Source organism: Scleropages formosus, chromosome 18 (genome assembly GCF_900964775.1).
Source record: "Scleropages formosus chromosome 18, fSclFor1.1, whole genome shotgun sequence".
Classification (NCBI taxonomy): Eukaryota; Metazoa; Chordata; class Actinopteri; order Osteoglossiformes; family Osteoglossidae; genus Scleropages; species Scleropages formosus.
In genome coordinates this window covers 17,404,178-17,415,583 of record NC_041823.1, presented here as the reverse complement: position 1 = coordinate 17,415,583, position 11,406 = coordinate 17,404,178, and the positions used below count along the sequence as shown (strand labels likewise).

General features: G+C 45.7%; 2 protein-coding genes across 20 annotated transcripts in view; one reads left to right on the top strand and one right to left on the bottom strand.

Moving 5' to 3' along the window:
• Positions 1 to 675: 675 nt before the first annotated feature.
• On the bottom strand, positions 676 to 9,984 carry ltap1 (lipid transport auxiliary protein 1). 2 transcript variants are annotated; one of them, XM_018737258.2, is made up of 7 exons: positions 9,913 to 9,984; positions 4,428 to 4,529; positions 4,045 to 4,153; positions 3,630 to 3,683; positions 3,085 to 3,251; positions 2,930 to 2,988; positions 676 to 2,022 (listed from the first exon to the last, which is right to left on the bottom strand). In XM_018737258.2, the coding sequence occupies exons 2-7, from the start codon at positions 4,488 to 4,490 to the stop codon at positions 1,815 to 1,817; spliced, it is 660 nt and encodes a 219-aa protein (XP_018592774.1). In that variant the 5' UTR covers positions 4,491 to 4,529; positions 9,913 to 9,984; the 3' UTR covers positions 676 to 1,814. The 2 variants fall into 2 exon arrangements, with proteins under 2 accessions (XP_018592774.1, XP_018592767.1); XM_018737251.2 differs by lacking the exon at positions 9,913 to 9,984 and adding an exon at positions 4,965 to 5,194.
• The window catches only part of ubap2l (ubiquitin associated protein 2-like), a 21,992-nt gene continuing 19,358 nt past the window's right edge, over positions 8,773 to 11,406 (top strand). For 16 of the 18 annotated variants that reach the window (XM_018737146.2, XM_018737139.2, XM_018737119.2 and 13 more), the window contains exons 1-2: positions 8,773 to 8,815; positions 10,803 to 10,933. In XM_018737146.2, coding sequence (XP_018592662.1) covers positions 10,844 to 10,933 — 90 coding nt within the window. In that variant the 5' untranslated portion in view covers positions 8,773 to 8,815; positions 10,803 to 10,843. Of the gene's footprint in view, positions 8,847 to 9,435; positions 9,533 to 10,802; positions 10,934 to 11,406 lie in introns of those variants that run through there. The other 2 variants (XM_018737104.2, XM_018737111.2) reach the window with 2 other exon arrangements.

Sequence of the window (11,406 nt, the reverse complement as noted above, 5' to 3'; positions counted from 1 at the left end):
CACACAGCACCACCTCACCAGAAACAGTGAAGGTACCTTCCTTACTGGGCATATAGTGATTATGAAGTCTGGTTTCTGATACACTCGGGTAGATGTGTTTGTGCAAGGATCACTGAGTGCATACTTCGGCTGGCTGTAGCATTGTCATTTTGTATATTTTCCAATTTTATTTCCCAGTGGCTTGAATATTCTGCTTAACTGCAAAGTAGCAATCTCAAGCATTGTGCTCACCTGGAGACCACTCTCTTGCATGTTTTAATGTGAAAACTTAGAACTGTGTAGGAATTCCAGTGTACAGGCTAAGGGCTAAGAATTTTTCTGTATGGCTTTTGACTTTAATTAAAACTAATGTGGAAATATTTACTTCCCATGCCAGACATTTCAAACTGTGTGCTGATTTCACCTTGGTGTTAAAACCTTATTTGCTTATTGTCACAAATGTTGACTTGTCTTTAGCCATTCACACCTTACTCAGCAGTCAGTAATAAACTTTACAGTATATGAAACCTATTTTGTAACATTACAATTTACTGAAGGGAAACCCACCACAAATAAAATCATGGTACAATGAGAAGTGAGTAGCACTGCTGATGCACGAGGATACAAGTGTGATTACTGCTCAGTCAGTGTGGAGTTTCCAGCTCCAGGCTGAAGACAGGTTTCAAGTGAAGTGCTGGTTGTGTGCTTTTTCCACCGGTGTATAAATGACTCACTGTACATAATGCACTGTAGTCTAGCATTGGAAGTCACCTTGGTGAATAAAGGGTATGTAGATGTTACTATCTAGTGTTGACTGAAAGTTGCTTTGGAGAAAAGCAGCTATTTAATGAGTAAATTTTCCTAAGTAGAAAAGGCTAAATGTCTCCATCTAGTGGTCAAGCATAGAAAGAGCAATCAAATACCTTTTCCTTGGGGTGGTCTCTTCAAAAAATAGTCTTAACAGCCTGCATTAGTTGTCCAAGTTTAAAAACTATGTAAACCTGTTAGATGGAGGAGGAAGCTTCAGCACCTTTTTAATGCAAAACTACTTCATCCTTTTTAAATACCAAGAGCATGACAAAGCACAGTCTTCTGCCATTTTTTCAACTTTAATTTTGCAACAAAACAGGATGTTGCAGCTTCAGCATCAAAACACTTGCACAGCTTTCTCCTCCCTGTACCATGGTCTCACTGCATATGCCGTTTCATTCAATTAAAAATACATTCTTGAATTTCTATACAGGTTTTTTCCCCATTTTGAGAAGTTAAACAAGTGCACTTGCATCAAGTCATCCACATGTGGGTGTGAAAAGCACTGCTCTATGGCTTATCAGCCTGGACTGATGTAAACAGAAAAACATGTTCAACTGGCCTGTCCCAAGCTGCATCACAGCTAACTCTGCTGTGCTCTACACCCATCTTTACCTCCTCTGCATTTCCAGTGGTCCATAGTTCTCACCATCAAAGATGGGAACTAACAAGATGTTCTTAGTTAAGCTCCATGATGAGCACGGGCTTCTAAAAGTAATTGGAAATGTTGCTTTTGAATTATTCTGTAGTTTTCTGTAACATACAGCTTTATGCTGACTGGGATAATGGACCCCTTATGGTTACCACTTGGTTTTAGACCCAAGGCCTGATGAACAAAACTGTACCTGTGAACAGATGACAGTTATGTCAGTCTTCTCACAACTATGCTCACCCGCACAGTGAGTTACCTGGTTTTGGCTTTCATGCCATGTTTTTTCCTTTGGTCCCTACAACACTTGGAACTTGCTTTATTAGCCATAAACTTACTCTTCTCGGCCTACCCAACATGCTATCGGTCCACGCACTCATAGTGTGCTCTCCAGCGTATTATAGTTGTCCTTAAAATTCTTGAGCTCCAGGAAATGCTTGGGCCGCTTGCTGCGCTGGCCGGAAGAGGGAAGGTAGGTAACCTGGATAGTGGAAGGTGCAGCTGGAGCTGGGGAACTGGTCAGATCCTTGGCTGCAGACTGGTGCTGCTGGTTCAAACTTGTTGAGCTGGAGTGGGCCTTCACACTGTGGTTAGGAGAAAGAATTTACCGCACAAATGAAAGAAATTCAGTTAATGACAATGAACTTTTTCATGGCCCATGTGTACTCAGTTAAGTGTCCAGTTGTTCCACACATTTGCTGCACAGTCTGCAGGCTTTTGTTGAGACCAAGTAAAGACAATGAACAAAATTCATATTTTGTCTAAACAGATTCTAAGATAAGGGTTTAATTATGAATTAATGCCTTAGTTTGTTCACTGGTGGTACTGTTTCACAAGGCTGACATGGCAGAGTGCACAGTTTACTACCATGGATATTTCTTGATAAGAAAAGTCATTTTGAGAAGTAAACTACATTTCCCTAACAAAAAGCATAAAGTTTAGATGTAATATTGTGAGGTTAAGATGACTGGGGGGTTCATTTAGATTTGCCTGATTACTAACATTTGTTGCAGATATTAAGATAAAAAAACCATCCTAACTGAGCAGTCTTTAAAATCACTGTGTACCATTTGAGGCTGTGACTTCAAGGTTTGTGACAGTTTGTGTTGAACCCCAGTGATCTGATGTGGATTAAGTCACAGGATGTTTGTTGTCATTGGGGGAAAACAGAAGACTGTGTGCTGATCCAAAACAAAGCTCAAGAGACACTGTGGCCCTTCTATGGCCATTAAGGAAGACCCCTTCTTATATACAGAGTGATGCAAAAGATTAATGGGCACAGGAGGACACAGCCTTTAAGATGGTGATATAAAGGGGAAACGATAGCCAATTATCTTTTAAACACGTTCAGCTTAGTGCACAAGTTTAAAAAATTTTCCACTTTCTGACCTTATGGATTCAGTTTGAATGCTGGAATAAATGACAGTTTTCAGAAAGTCCATTTCCACAACACACTTGTAGATGTGCTGTGCAATACACTGAGATACTCACAGAGCAGCAAGTTCATTTAGCGATTCTTGGTATTTTAGAAACTCTGCTTCTCCAAACACCTGCAAGAGACGAGAGCGTCACGCTCTCACGCACGCAAACACTCGGCACGCCCAATGTCATGCTCGCGAAGACTACGACACAGCAAGCGCACTAACCCCTGTCCCATGGCGAGCGCTGTCGTAGCCTTCCAGCAGCGAGTCAATCAGGGCACCGCGGTTGCTTTTGAAAGCCGAGTGAGAGTTGCGCAGCTCAACCAACCAGGTTCGAAAACTACGGCCTGTGAGGGCGCTGGGACTCCGGCCCAACTCCTGAAAAGGGAGCTCTATCAAAGAGGGACAGAAACAACATCAAACTGGAGAAGCCTTTCTGTCCCTTGATCACTGTAACTCCTCGCCCAAAAAAGTCTAAGTAGGTTCTGATTATCGCCACCTGCCCCCTTCCAGGCTAATTTCAAATGATTCAAATTAATCTGCTAAGGAATTTTGCTAGAAATGTCAAGAGCAGGTTGTCCTTTTAAAACACATTGTACACAGTAAAGCAGTGAGTTTGACTGAGAAGTACCTCATGTCTCTGCCGCATAAGCAGAACGCAAAAGAGGCTGCAGCGTTCCCGATCTATCTGCTGACCACAGCATGTTAAGAGTGCACTCAAAAACTGTTCATTAGGAGAGTTACCACAAGAATAGAGAAAGGGCTCTTACCTGAGTCTCTGATAGCATCAAGGGCCATCATTCTGTAGAGATAGTTATAGCAACCTGGGGACACACAGAACACATGTATCAAAGCAGCATTTACATCGTCTGGGTTCTAATAATCTCAGTACAGTGGATCATGCTCAGTGTATTTCACTTCCAGATCCAAATAACCATCACTTTTGTCTTTCACTTTAATTCGTACGGAACCCTAAGGGAGATGGATTCTCCACTAACGCAAATGTAGTAAAACTGATTACAGAATATGAAAATCCTGCGTTTATAACACAAAGCAGCAAATTCATCGGGACGTTTCCCCACGAAGGCGGGCTTCCGATTTTAAAGGTCCTCGGCGAAGAGGCGGTGCCCGGAAAAAGGCGAGATGCCACAAAACAAACTAAGCGGGTGCCGTCGGTTCTCTCACCGTTTGGGGCTCTGCGCTTCAATCGGTCATCCTGCTCGGACAGAAGTCGTGGCTCATAGCGGATCTCGTGCACTTTCGATAGAGCCGTGTCAATGTCCTCTTTCAGGCCCTGGGGATCACAGAGCACATCGGCTCAGACACACACTCCGGTGCACAGCGAGCCGGCGGTGCTTCGCAAGCTGGAGGCAAAAGAAAAGCTGCAAGCAACACTCAAAAGGACAGCCATAAAGTAGTCGTCTGCAGTGTTTTACAGTACGGGGATAAAAATTCCTCCAACCAGGAGTTCCTCCAAAGAGGTGTGTGTGTGTGTGTGTGTGTGTGTGTGTGTGTGTGTGTGTGTGTGTGTGTGAGAGAGAGAGAGAGCGCGCACGCAGAGCACCTGCCTTAGGTGCGTTGTGGCCCAGCGGCACGTGCGGTCCTCTGCGGGACTTCATGGCGAAGCGCATGATTTGCCTCTTGACAAAAATGAAGAGCAGGACAAAAACCTGCAGCCAACGACAGGAAGGAACACACTGACTGAGACCGACATCAACTTCAACTGAACTGCCAGTCAACCGACAACCATCCCGCCGCCGTCAGTATCACTGTGGCGCAACATGACATGATCCTTTCGTCGAGCGTCCGGCGATCTCCACACACACTGACCGACTCCAGGACACACACACACTCAGCGAGTGTTACACAAGTTACAGTGAACAACAACAGTCAGTGTTCGTCAGCTTCGTGCACAGAGTCACACACACAGGCGCGTTTCGTTCGCGTTTTCCTCTGCGGCCGCGTGACACACACAACCCGACTCTGTGCGGTCCGTACATTGAGACACCTATTTCAGACAAAACGACCCTTTCCTTGCCAATGAAGATTCGCTCGCTCGCCCGCCCGGTTATCGGTGAACACGAACACACACACGACACACGTACCAGACTCCCGTAGGCCATGACGAGCACCACGTTCACGCTTGACAGCGAATAGGCATTCTCCCCAGCCATGGTGGAAATTCGGTTACACGAAGGCTCGGTATCCGTTACATCCGCGTTCCCCTTGGATCTACCACCACAGACAACGTAAATAAATTGCCTCTTCTCTGAAATGAGCTGTAAACAGACTCCACCGTGCAACAGTTCTGTTTTAGGGCAACGCCTGTCACGTGACTTCGTAACCGGATGCGCATCTAATTCGCTTCTGTCCGCTTGTGGCGCGCATGCCTGCCTGTCGCTCTGCTGCCCCCTAGGGAGCACACTTCTTACTGCAACCCATAAACCTTGCACTGGCCGTTAAAAAAATGCACGACTGTGTTGTCGGGTACGTGGTTTGCGCAAATCTCACAGGTGTAAAAGGAAAAAAAGCTGTTTCTGCTGTGTATGTACTTCACCGAAGGGGAATCTTTGTGAATCTCCACTAAACTTGAACCGGGATTTGCAAGTCTATTCGTAAATCCAGTCACTTACTAGGTCATGATGATCAATAACAGTAATTATAATCATAATGATACAGATGAGATGTCCAATTTATTTAGGGTTTTTATTTAAAATTCTGTTAAACTTTTATTTTATCAGCTTTAACCTAAATTAAAATTGCTGACTGATTCATATGCAGTCAGTATAACGTTACTCGTCTTTCTGCCAACTGCAGTTTTCTTTGGGCCAATTGGTATCCATGGTAACGGACGCCTCTTTATATGAGCGCCATTAGTATGACCAGTACACAAATATCAGGTGCGAACTGTCAACACCACTGGAAGCAGTTGAATCGAATTAATGCGGTCCCACACTGCTGTTCCGTTTCGGTGCGTTTTACTGACATCTACCACATCAGCAGACTAACGCAGATAATTATATTGGCCCTATACAAATATAAATGTAGCAAAGCAGAAACGTGCAGAAAATGCGATTTTTTTAACATGGAAAAATTCTTTTCTATCATAGAAAACTCACAACTTTGACGAGTCTTTATTTGGGTGCAGTTCTGGGAGTATGCTTTGCTTTGTGAAATGACAGGAGAACTGAGCATATCCTCAAACTGCAGTTCTATATGGATGGTTGTACCCGGTGGATATTACCCACAAATTAAAAGCAAGACCAATGTAAGACCAGAGTTGCACAAATAGGGTGTGAGATTGCAGTATAGACAGATAATAGGCTGGAGAGGTAGAGTGCCAAGCCATGTAAAGCCTTACAGGCAAGCATGAGAACTTATAACTAGCTCAATATCATGAGAGAAAGGCAGAGCAGGAACTCCAGAGCAAGTTTAAGGTGATCACCATCAGGATCCTACCATGGGCTTAGTAGCTCCAGCAAGGAGGGCAATCCAATCACCAGTCACCACTTGTCACGCTCATGGTTGGAGTGGTCCAGAGCCTATCCTGGAAGTACAGAGCACGAAGGTGGACATAGCCTGCCAGTCCCATTCCAGGGCAGTCACACACACTTACTCATATATACACATAGTAAATGCAATTTAAAGTTATCGATTCACCCGAAACATGTCTTTGAACTGTGGGAGAAAATCTGAGCATCTGGAAAAAACCCACGATGAATGTGGGAAGAATATGTGTAATCCTCAGAGACTAAACTATTCAGACCCACTTCTGAAGTCACAGCCCAGGAGCCGTGAAGCACCGGAACTCCCTGTTGCACCACTCTGGAACACGTTGGAGGAGTCAAATCTAGAGAAATGCGTTGATGAATATGGCAGGTACTGTTGAGACGCTGGTTTATACTTTGCCCACTAAACAAGGTCCAGCCAGACCCATAAAAATACTGAAGGTACAGAGCGCAGTTGCTTTTGTGGTGCTATTTATCCACAGATTCCAATAACTTTGTTTCTTATTATCAAGTTTGCGTTAAACTTGATTTTGGCCTCAATCTTTTAAGCCCCAACGGTGATAGATTAGGAAGGACACAGCATTTGTTTCTCTGGACACTGAAAAAATTGCTCAAACAAGATGCAAATTCTTTAACTTTCTTTTTTTTTAAAAAAAAACCTTTAGTTTGCAGACAAGTTTAAGCCAATTGACTTCCACTTTCTGCATGTTAACAGCAAGATTTGCTATAAAAAACAATCTTACATGTTTGATATCAACAATGAGTGCTCACGAGGAAAAAATCTAATTCATAGGTTTTTCTTTTCCATTTTACGTGACTGAGGGGCAACTGTGTTTTAATAAATTTTTATTTTTCAGTAAAAAAAAGTAAGTTGGAGAGCAGCCAAGGTAGTAAGTCAGTTTTGTGTTATACATGACCAAGTTTTGTCAATCAACCTTAAATTTATATATTTTTTTAATTTACATTTATTAATTTAGCACCTGATTTCCTCTAAAGCAACCTATATAAACATCGGTCATTAACCAGGCTGTAGCTGACACATTTTTGTCCAAGGTGACTTACAATGCTAGATACACTACAGTAAACTCCTCCTAATTTTTCACATATTTGTACAGCATGGATCTCCAAACAAATACACATTTACATAGTACATTGGCCTATGATTCGGTGCCTACATAGTCTTTGGACTGTGGGAGGAAACCCTCACAGACACGGGGAGAATATGCAAACTCCACACAGACTGAGCCGGGGATCAAACCCACGTCCTCTCGCGCCACCCAGACGCTGTGCCACCGTGCTGCCCAGACATCAGCAACTCAAATTCACCTACGAATTTCAGACAAGACATTCAAGAAGCAATACACGCACACCGTCCGAAGGCGCTTATCCCGACCGGGGTCGTGGCGAACCGGGGCCTAATCCGGCAACGCGGGGCGGAAGGCCGGAGGGCGAGGGGACACACCCAGGACGGGACGCCAGTGTGTCGCGAGGCACCCCAAGCGGGACTCGAACCCCAGGCCAAACCCGCTGCACCACCGCACCTCCCTCAATACATACTTAAGCATTGCAAATGTAATGTCCTGTTGCAAGGTGGTGAGATCCAGCAGTGCAGCTCAAAAGTCACTATCACAATCTCACACCACGAGCCGCCTCAACTTGTCGAAACTGCTTCACGGAAGACTAAACGCGGCACCATGCTGAGGCGTTACCTGGCCGTTGCGCCCCACCGATTCCACCGGTTTACGTCGCTTTCGTTTTTACCGCAGCAGCTCAAGTACACAGCTTGACGCTACCGCTGCGAGGCCCTGCGAAACACGAACCTGCGACCTTTCGCTTACGAGTCCGTGTCCTGAAGCGCTACGGTGTTGAATAAGTATAAAATTGAGTCAGGAGGCCCACAGAAAATATAGCAGAGCATCTCTCTTTAGTGTAGTGCTGGGAAGCCCGCATCAAGTGCGTCTTGGCGCAAGTCTGACGTGCTTTGGCGACAGCAGCTGAGCGCTATTCTTGTGTCCACAGGAACGTTCTTTTCAAATTGATTTCAAACATACGTTTTGCAGAGAAGAAGGAAAAGAAAGAGCAGCATTTAGAAGAACTTATGAATAAGAGCTGAGTAAATAAGAAACGTAAATAAGTCTTGAAGGGGGTGGTGCAAATTTCAAGGTCTCACTTTTACTGATAACCTACGGGCCCTTTCTTTTCCAGAGAGGGTGGACATTTTGAATATGTAAACGAAATGACTGCCTTATACGAGTTATGTCGCGTGAAAGTGTTTAGCAGTCAGTCCTGGCGCGGAAATGGCGACGACACGGAGTCCGGCCGCCATCACGCACAGCGCGGGGCGAAACGTCGCGTCACGTGACCCAGGAATCGGCACTGAAGCCGCCATGTGTTCTCATAACCACGTGACGCGGCTGTGTCGGGGTGTCAGTGTGGAAGAGAAACAGGTAAACTCCGAGCTTGTCGCTTATTGTCTGCGTGAGTCCATATTTATGTGTTTTTCGTTTGGTTTTAGAGCTCCTGCTCTGTTAAAACACGATTTAGCGATGTATATTGAGGTCACTTACTAAGATTAAATTCAGATTTCAGACGCTTAATCTCATTTGTGCTCTCTGTATCGTCTGATATTTATTGCAGTTACTCTAGGCCTACTGGCCTAGTAAGGGCCTCGGTGTCTAGTGAGTCCCTTTCGCGGGATGAGTGCTGGGGATGGGGGGTATGCTGATCGCTGAGGCGGTGGTATGGGGAGGGGGTTTAAATCGTTACACCCCTTCTTCATACGAATTCTGTGAAGATGGAATAGCTCGTTTGACATGCCGGATGTAAATTCTGTCGTACTGTTTTTGAGGAAAGAGCCCAGGGGGTGTTGAGGGAGTTGCTGCCCGGTGCGCGGCTCTGTGTTTGTTTGCGGAGCCGGCCATGAGGCTCCGGGCTGTAAGAGGTGCGAACGAACTAGGGTGCGTTTTGAAGTGGTAAATAACAGTATTTTTAATTGGGTCGCTTCTATTACAGTACTGTTACATCATGGAAAAAGGTGTGCTAGAAATGGGTCGGCACGTCGTATCTCCAAATCCTGAATGGAAAGTCGCAGTGTGTCCTACGAAACACGTATCGTATGCGACAACACACGGCAACAGCTTCACATCTGAAAGGGGACCACTTATGTAAGTTACACTAATTCCACTGCGGGGACTCGTCGACTTCGTTCGTCGGCGTCTTCGCTTGGTTCAAGGAACTCGACTTGGACAGACAGTAGTTTGACCCTTCGGACCGGATTTGAGTCTACTACTTGTCTAACCCGGCGACTCGTCCTTTATCTTATAGTACTGCTTATGGTGTAGCTTTTCGTGCCCAAATATATGGCTACTCCAGAACATTACGTACGACACCACGGGGTCGGAAGACGTGCGCAGTTGGTCTGTATTATAATATAGCCATTACCTACATATCCTTAAATAACACACACGACGATGTAACTAGCGAACGCGTCCCAAGCGTTGTTTCCGTTTTGCTCGTGGTGTTTTTTTTTTTTTTTCCCCCTTACCTTTGATATTATCGTAACCGAGGCCACTCTTCTGAGTACGTGAAAATGCGCAGCCAGCAGCAAGTTTTCCGCTCGAGGCGCGAGGCCGAGTACGAGTAGGAGCACGCGCAGCCGCTCGCGACGGGGTCAGTTACCACAGCGAGCGCGTCGCGTGTTCTATCACAACATACTTGCAGTTTTCACGCCCGTCCGGTACCGTTCTCTACTTCTTCTGAATGCTTTATAAACGGCAAGAAGCGCACGCGATGACTAAATGGGTGTCGCGCGGATGTTTGAAAGACCGATTGTTTTCCTCTTTATTTTCCGAGTAAGCAAAACGCTAATGTGAGGGCCGCGCGCGGATCCTGCGTGAGGTACGTACGTGTAGCGGCGCGAGCCGGTTGCGCGCTGAGTCTGAGCGACCCCGGGCCCCGTGGCCCCGTGTGAATACCGACATAAGCTGTGCATGTGTGATGCTGACACGTTGCCTAATTTTTAAAAAAGGGTGTTTGTTCAGCGCTCTCACGCGGTTCCGTGAAGCAGTGCTCAGCATTTTTGTGTACGTTATCAAAATATATACAGTCACAGTGCGGTGCAAAACTTGGAGAATGCAGAGCACGACAGTAGGGCTCTGTTTTGAGACCTTGGCTTGTCAGAATTTCTGCTCAAGAGTGACGTCAAGTGGGGCTGAAACGCCAGTCGCGCTGTGTTGTGGCCACTCTTTCTGTACTGTACTAGCGGTGTCCTGTGCAGCTTTGACTTCAGTGAGAGAGCTGTACAGTACGCACGGAGAAGGTGGTCTGACCTGTGTCAGAGTATGGCTCTACGGCCCTCTGACTCCAGTCGGTACTGTGCTCGCTGCCTGTATGCTGTTTACACTAAAAACTGCTGCTCTGTTTCTCCTTTTTCAGGTGTTTTCCTTTGTAAATACTGTTATTTGTATATACTGTAAATGATGACGTCGGTGGGCAGCAGCCGAGCTCGCGGCAGCTGGGAGCAGACGCAGACACAGAACCAGACACAGCACAAGCAGAGGCCACAGGTGAGCTCCGTGCCCGGTGCGTCCCAAGTGGGCATCGTCAGAGTGGCGCCTGGCACTTGTCACTGACAGCATTGTTACCAACGTGTCGTGGTTGTCCTGTCCAGGGTCAAGACCTTGCTAGACTGCAGTTTGATTAGGAATTCACTGTCCGTGTGTCAAGATGTGAATTGTGCTCTGCGCTTTCTAAGATCCGTTTGCACATGTGGACCTTTCTGGAAACTGTCCAGCCATGTATGATTGGTTTATTACTACTGTCCAATTTGCAGATAGCTCAGTGCTGTGAATTGGAAGTGAGAGAAGTGAAACCTGGCAGCATTTCATGTGATGCTAACAATAGCTTGTTTGTAGATTGGAACATATTGCTTTTCATTTTGAATAAGATTTTGACTTGTGTAAATCAAGACTGCTTTTGGAGGAACACAGTTTTCGGGGTGTCCTTCTACAGAAGCATCTTTTGCACCTGGGATACCGTG

Bases quoted from the DNA above. Each gene is read 5' to 3' on its own strand.
- ltap1 (XM_018737251.2), bottom strand. From the start codon at position 5,033: ATGGCTGGGGAGAATGCCTATTCGCTGTCAAGCGTGAACGTGGTGCTC. The intron at 4,154-4,427 runs GCAGGTGCTCTG...TGTGATCCCCAG, and splicing joins TGGGCCACAACGCACCTAAG to GGCCTGAAAGAGGACATTGA. The intron at 3,252-3,629 runs GTAAGAGCCCTT...CCTCTTTGATAG, and splicing joins TGATGCTATCAGAGACTCAG to AGCTCCCTTTTCAGGAGTTG.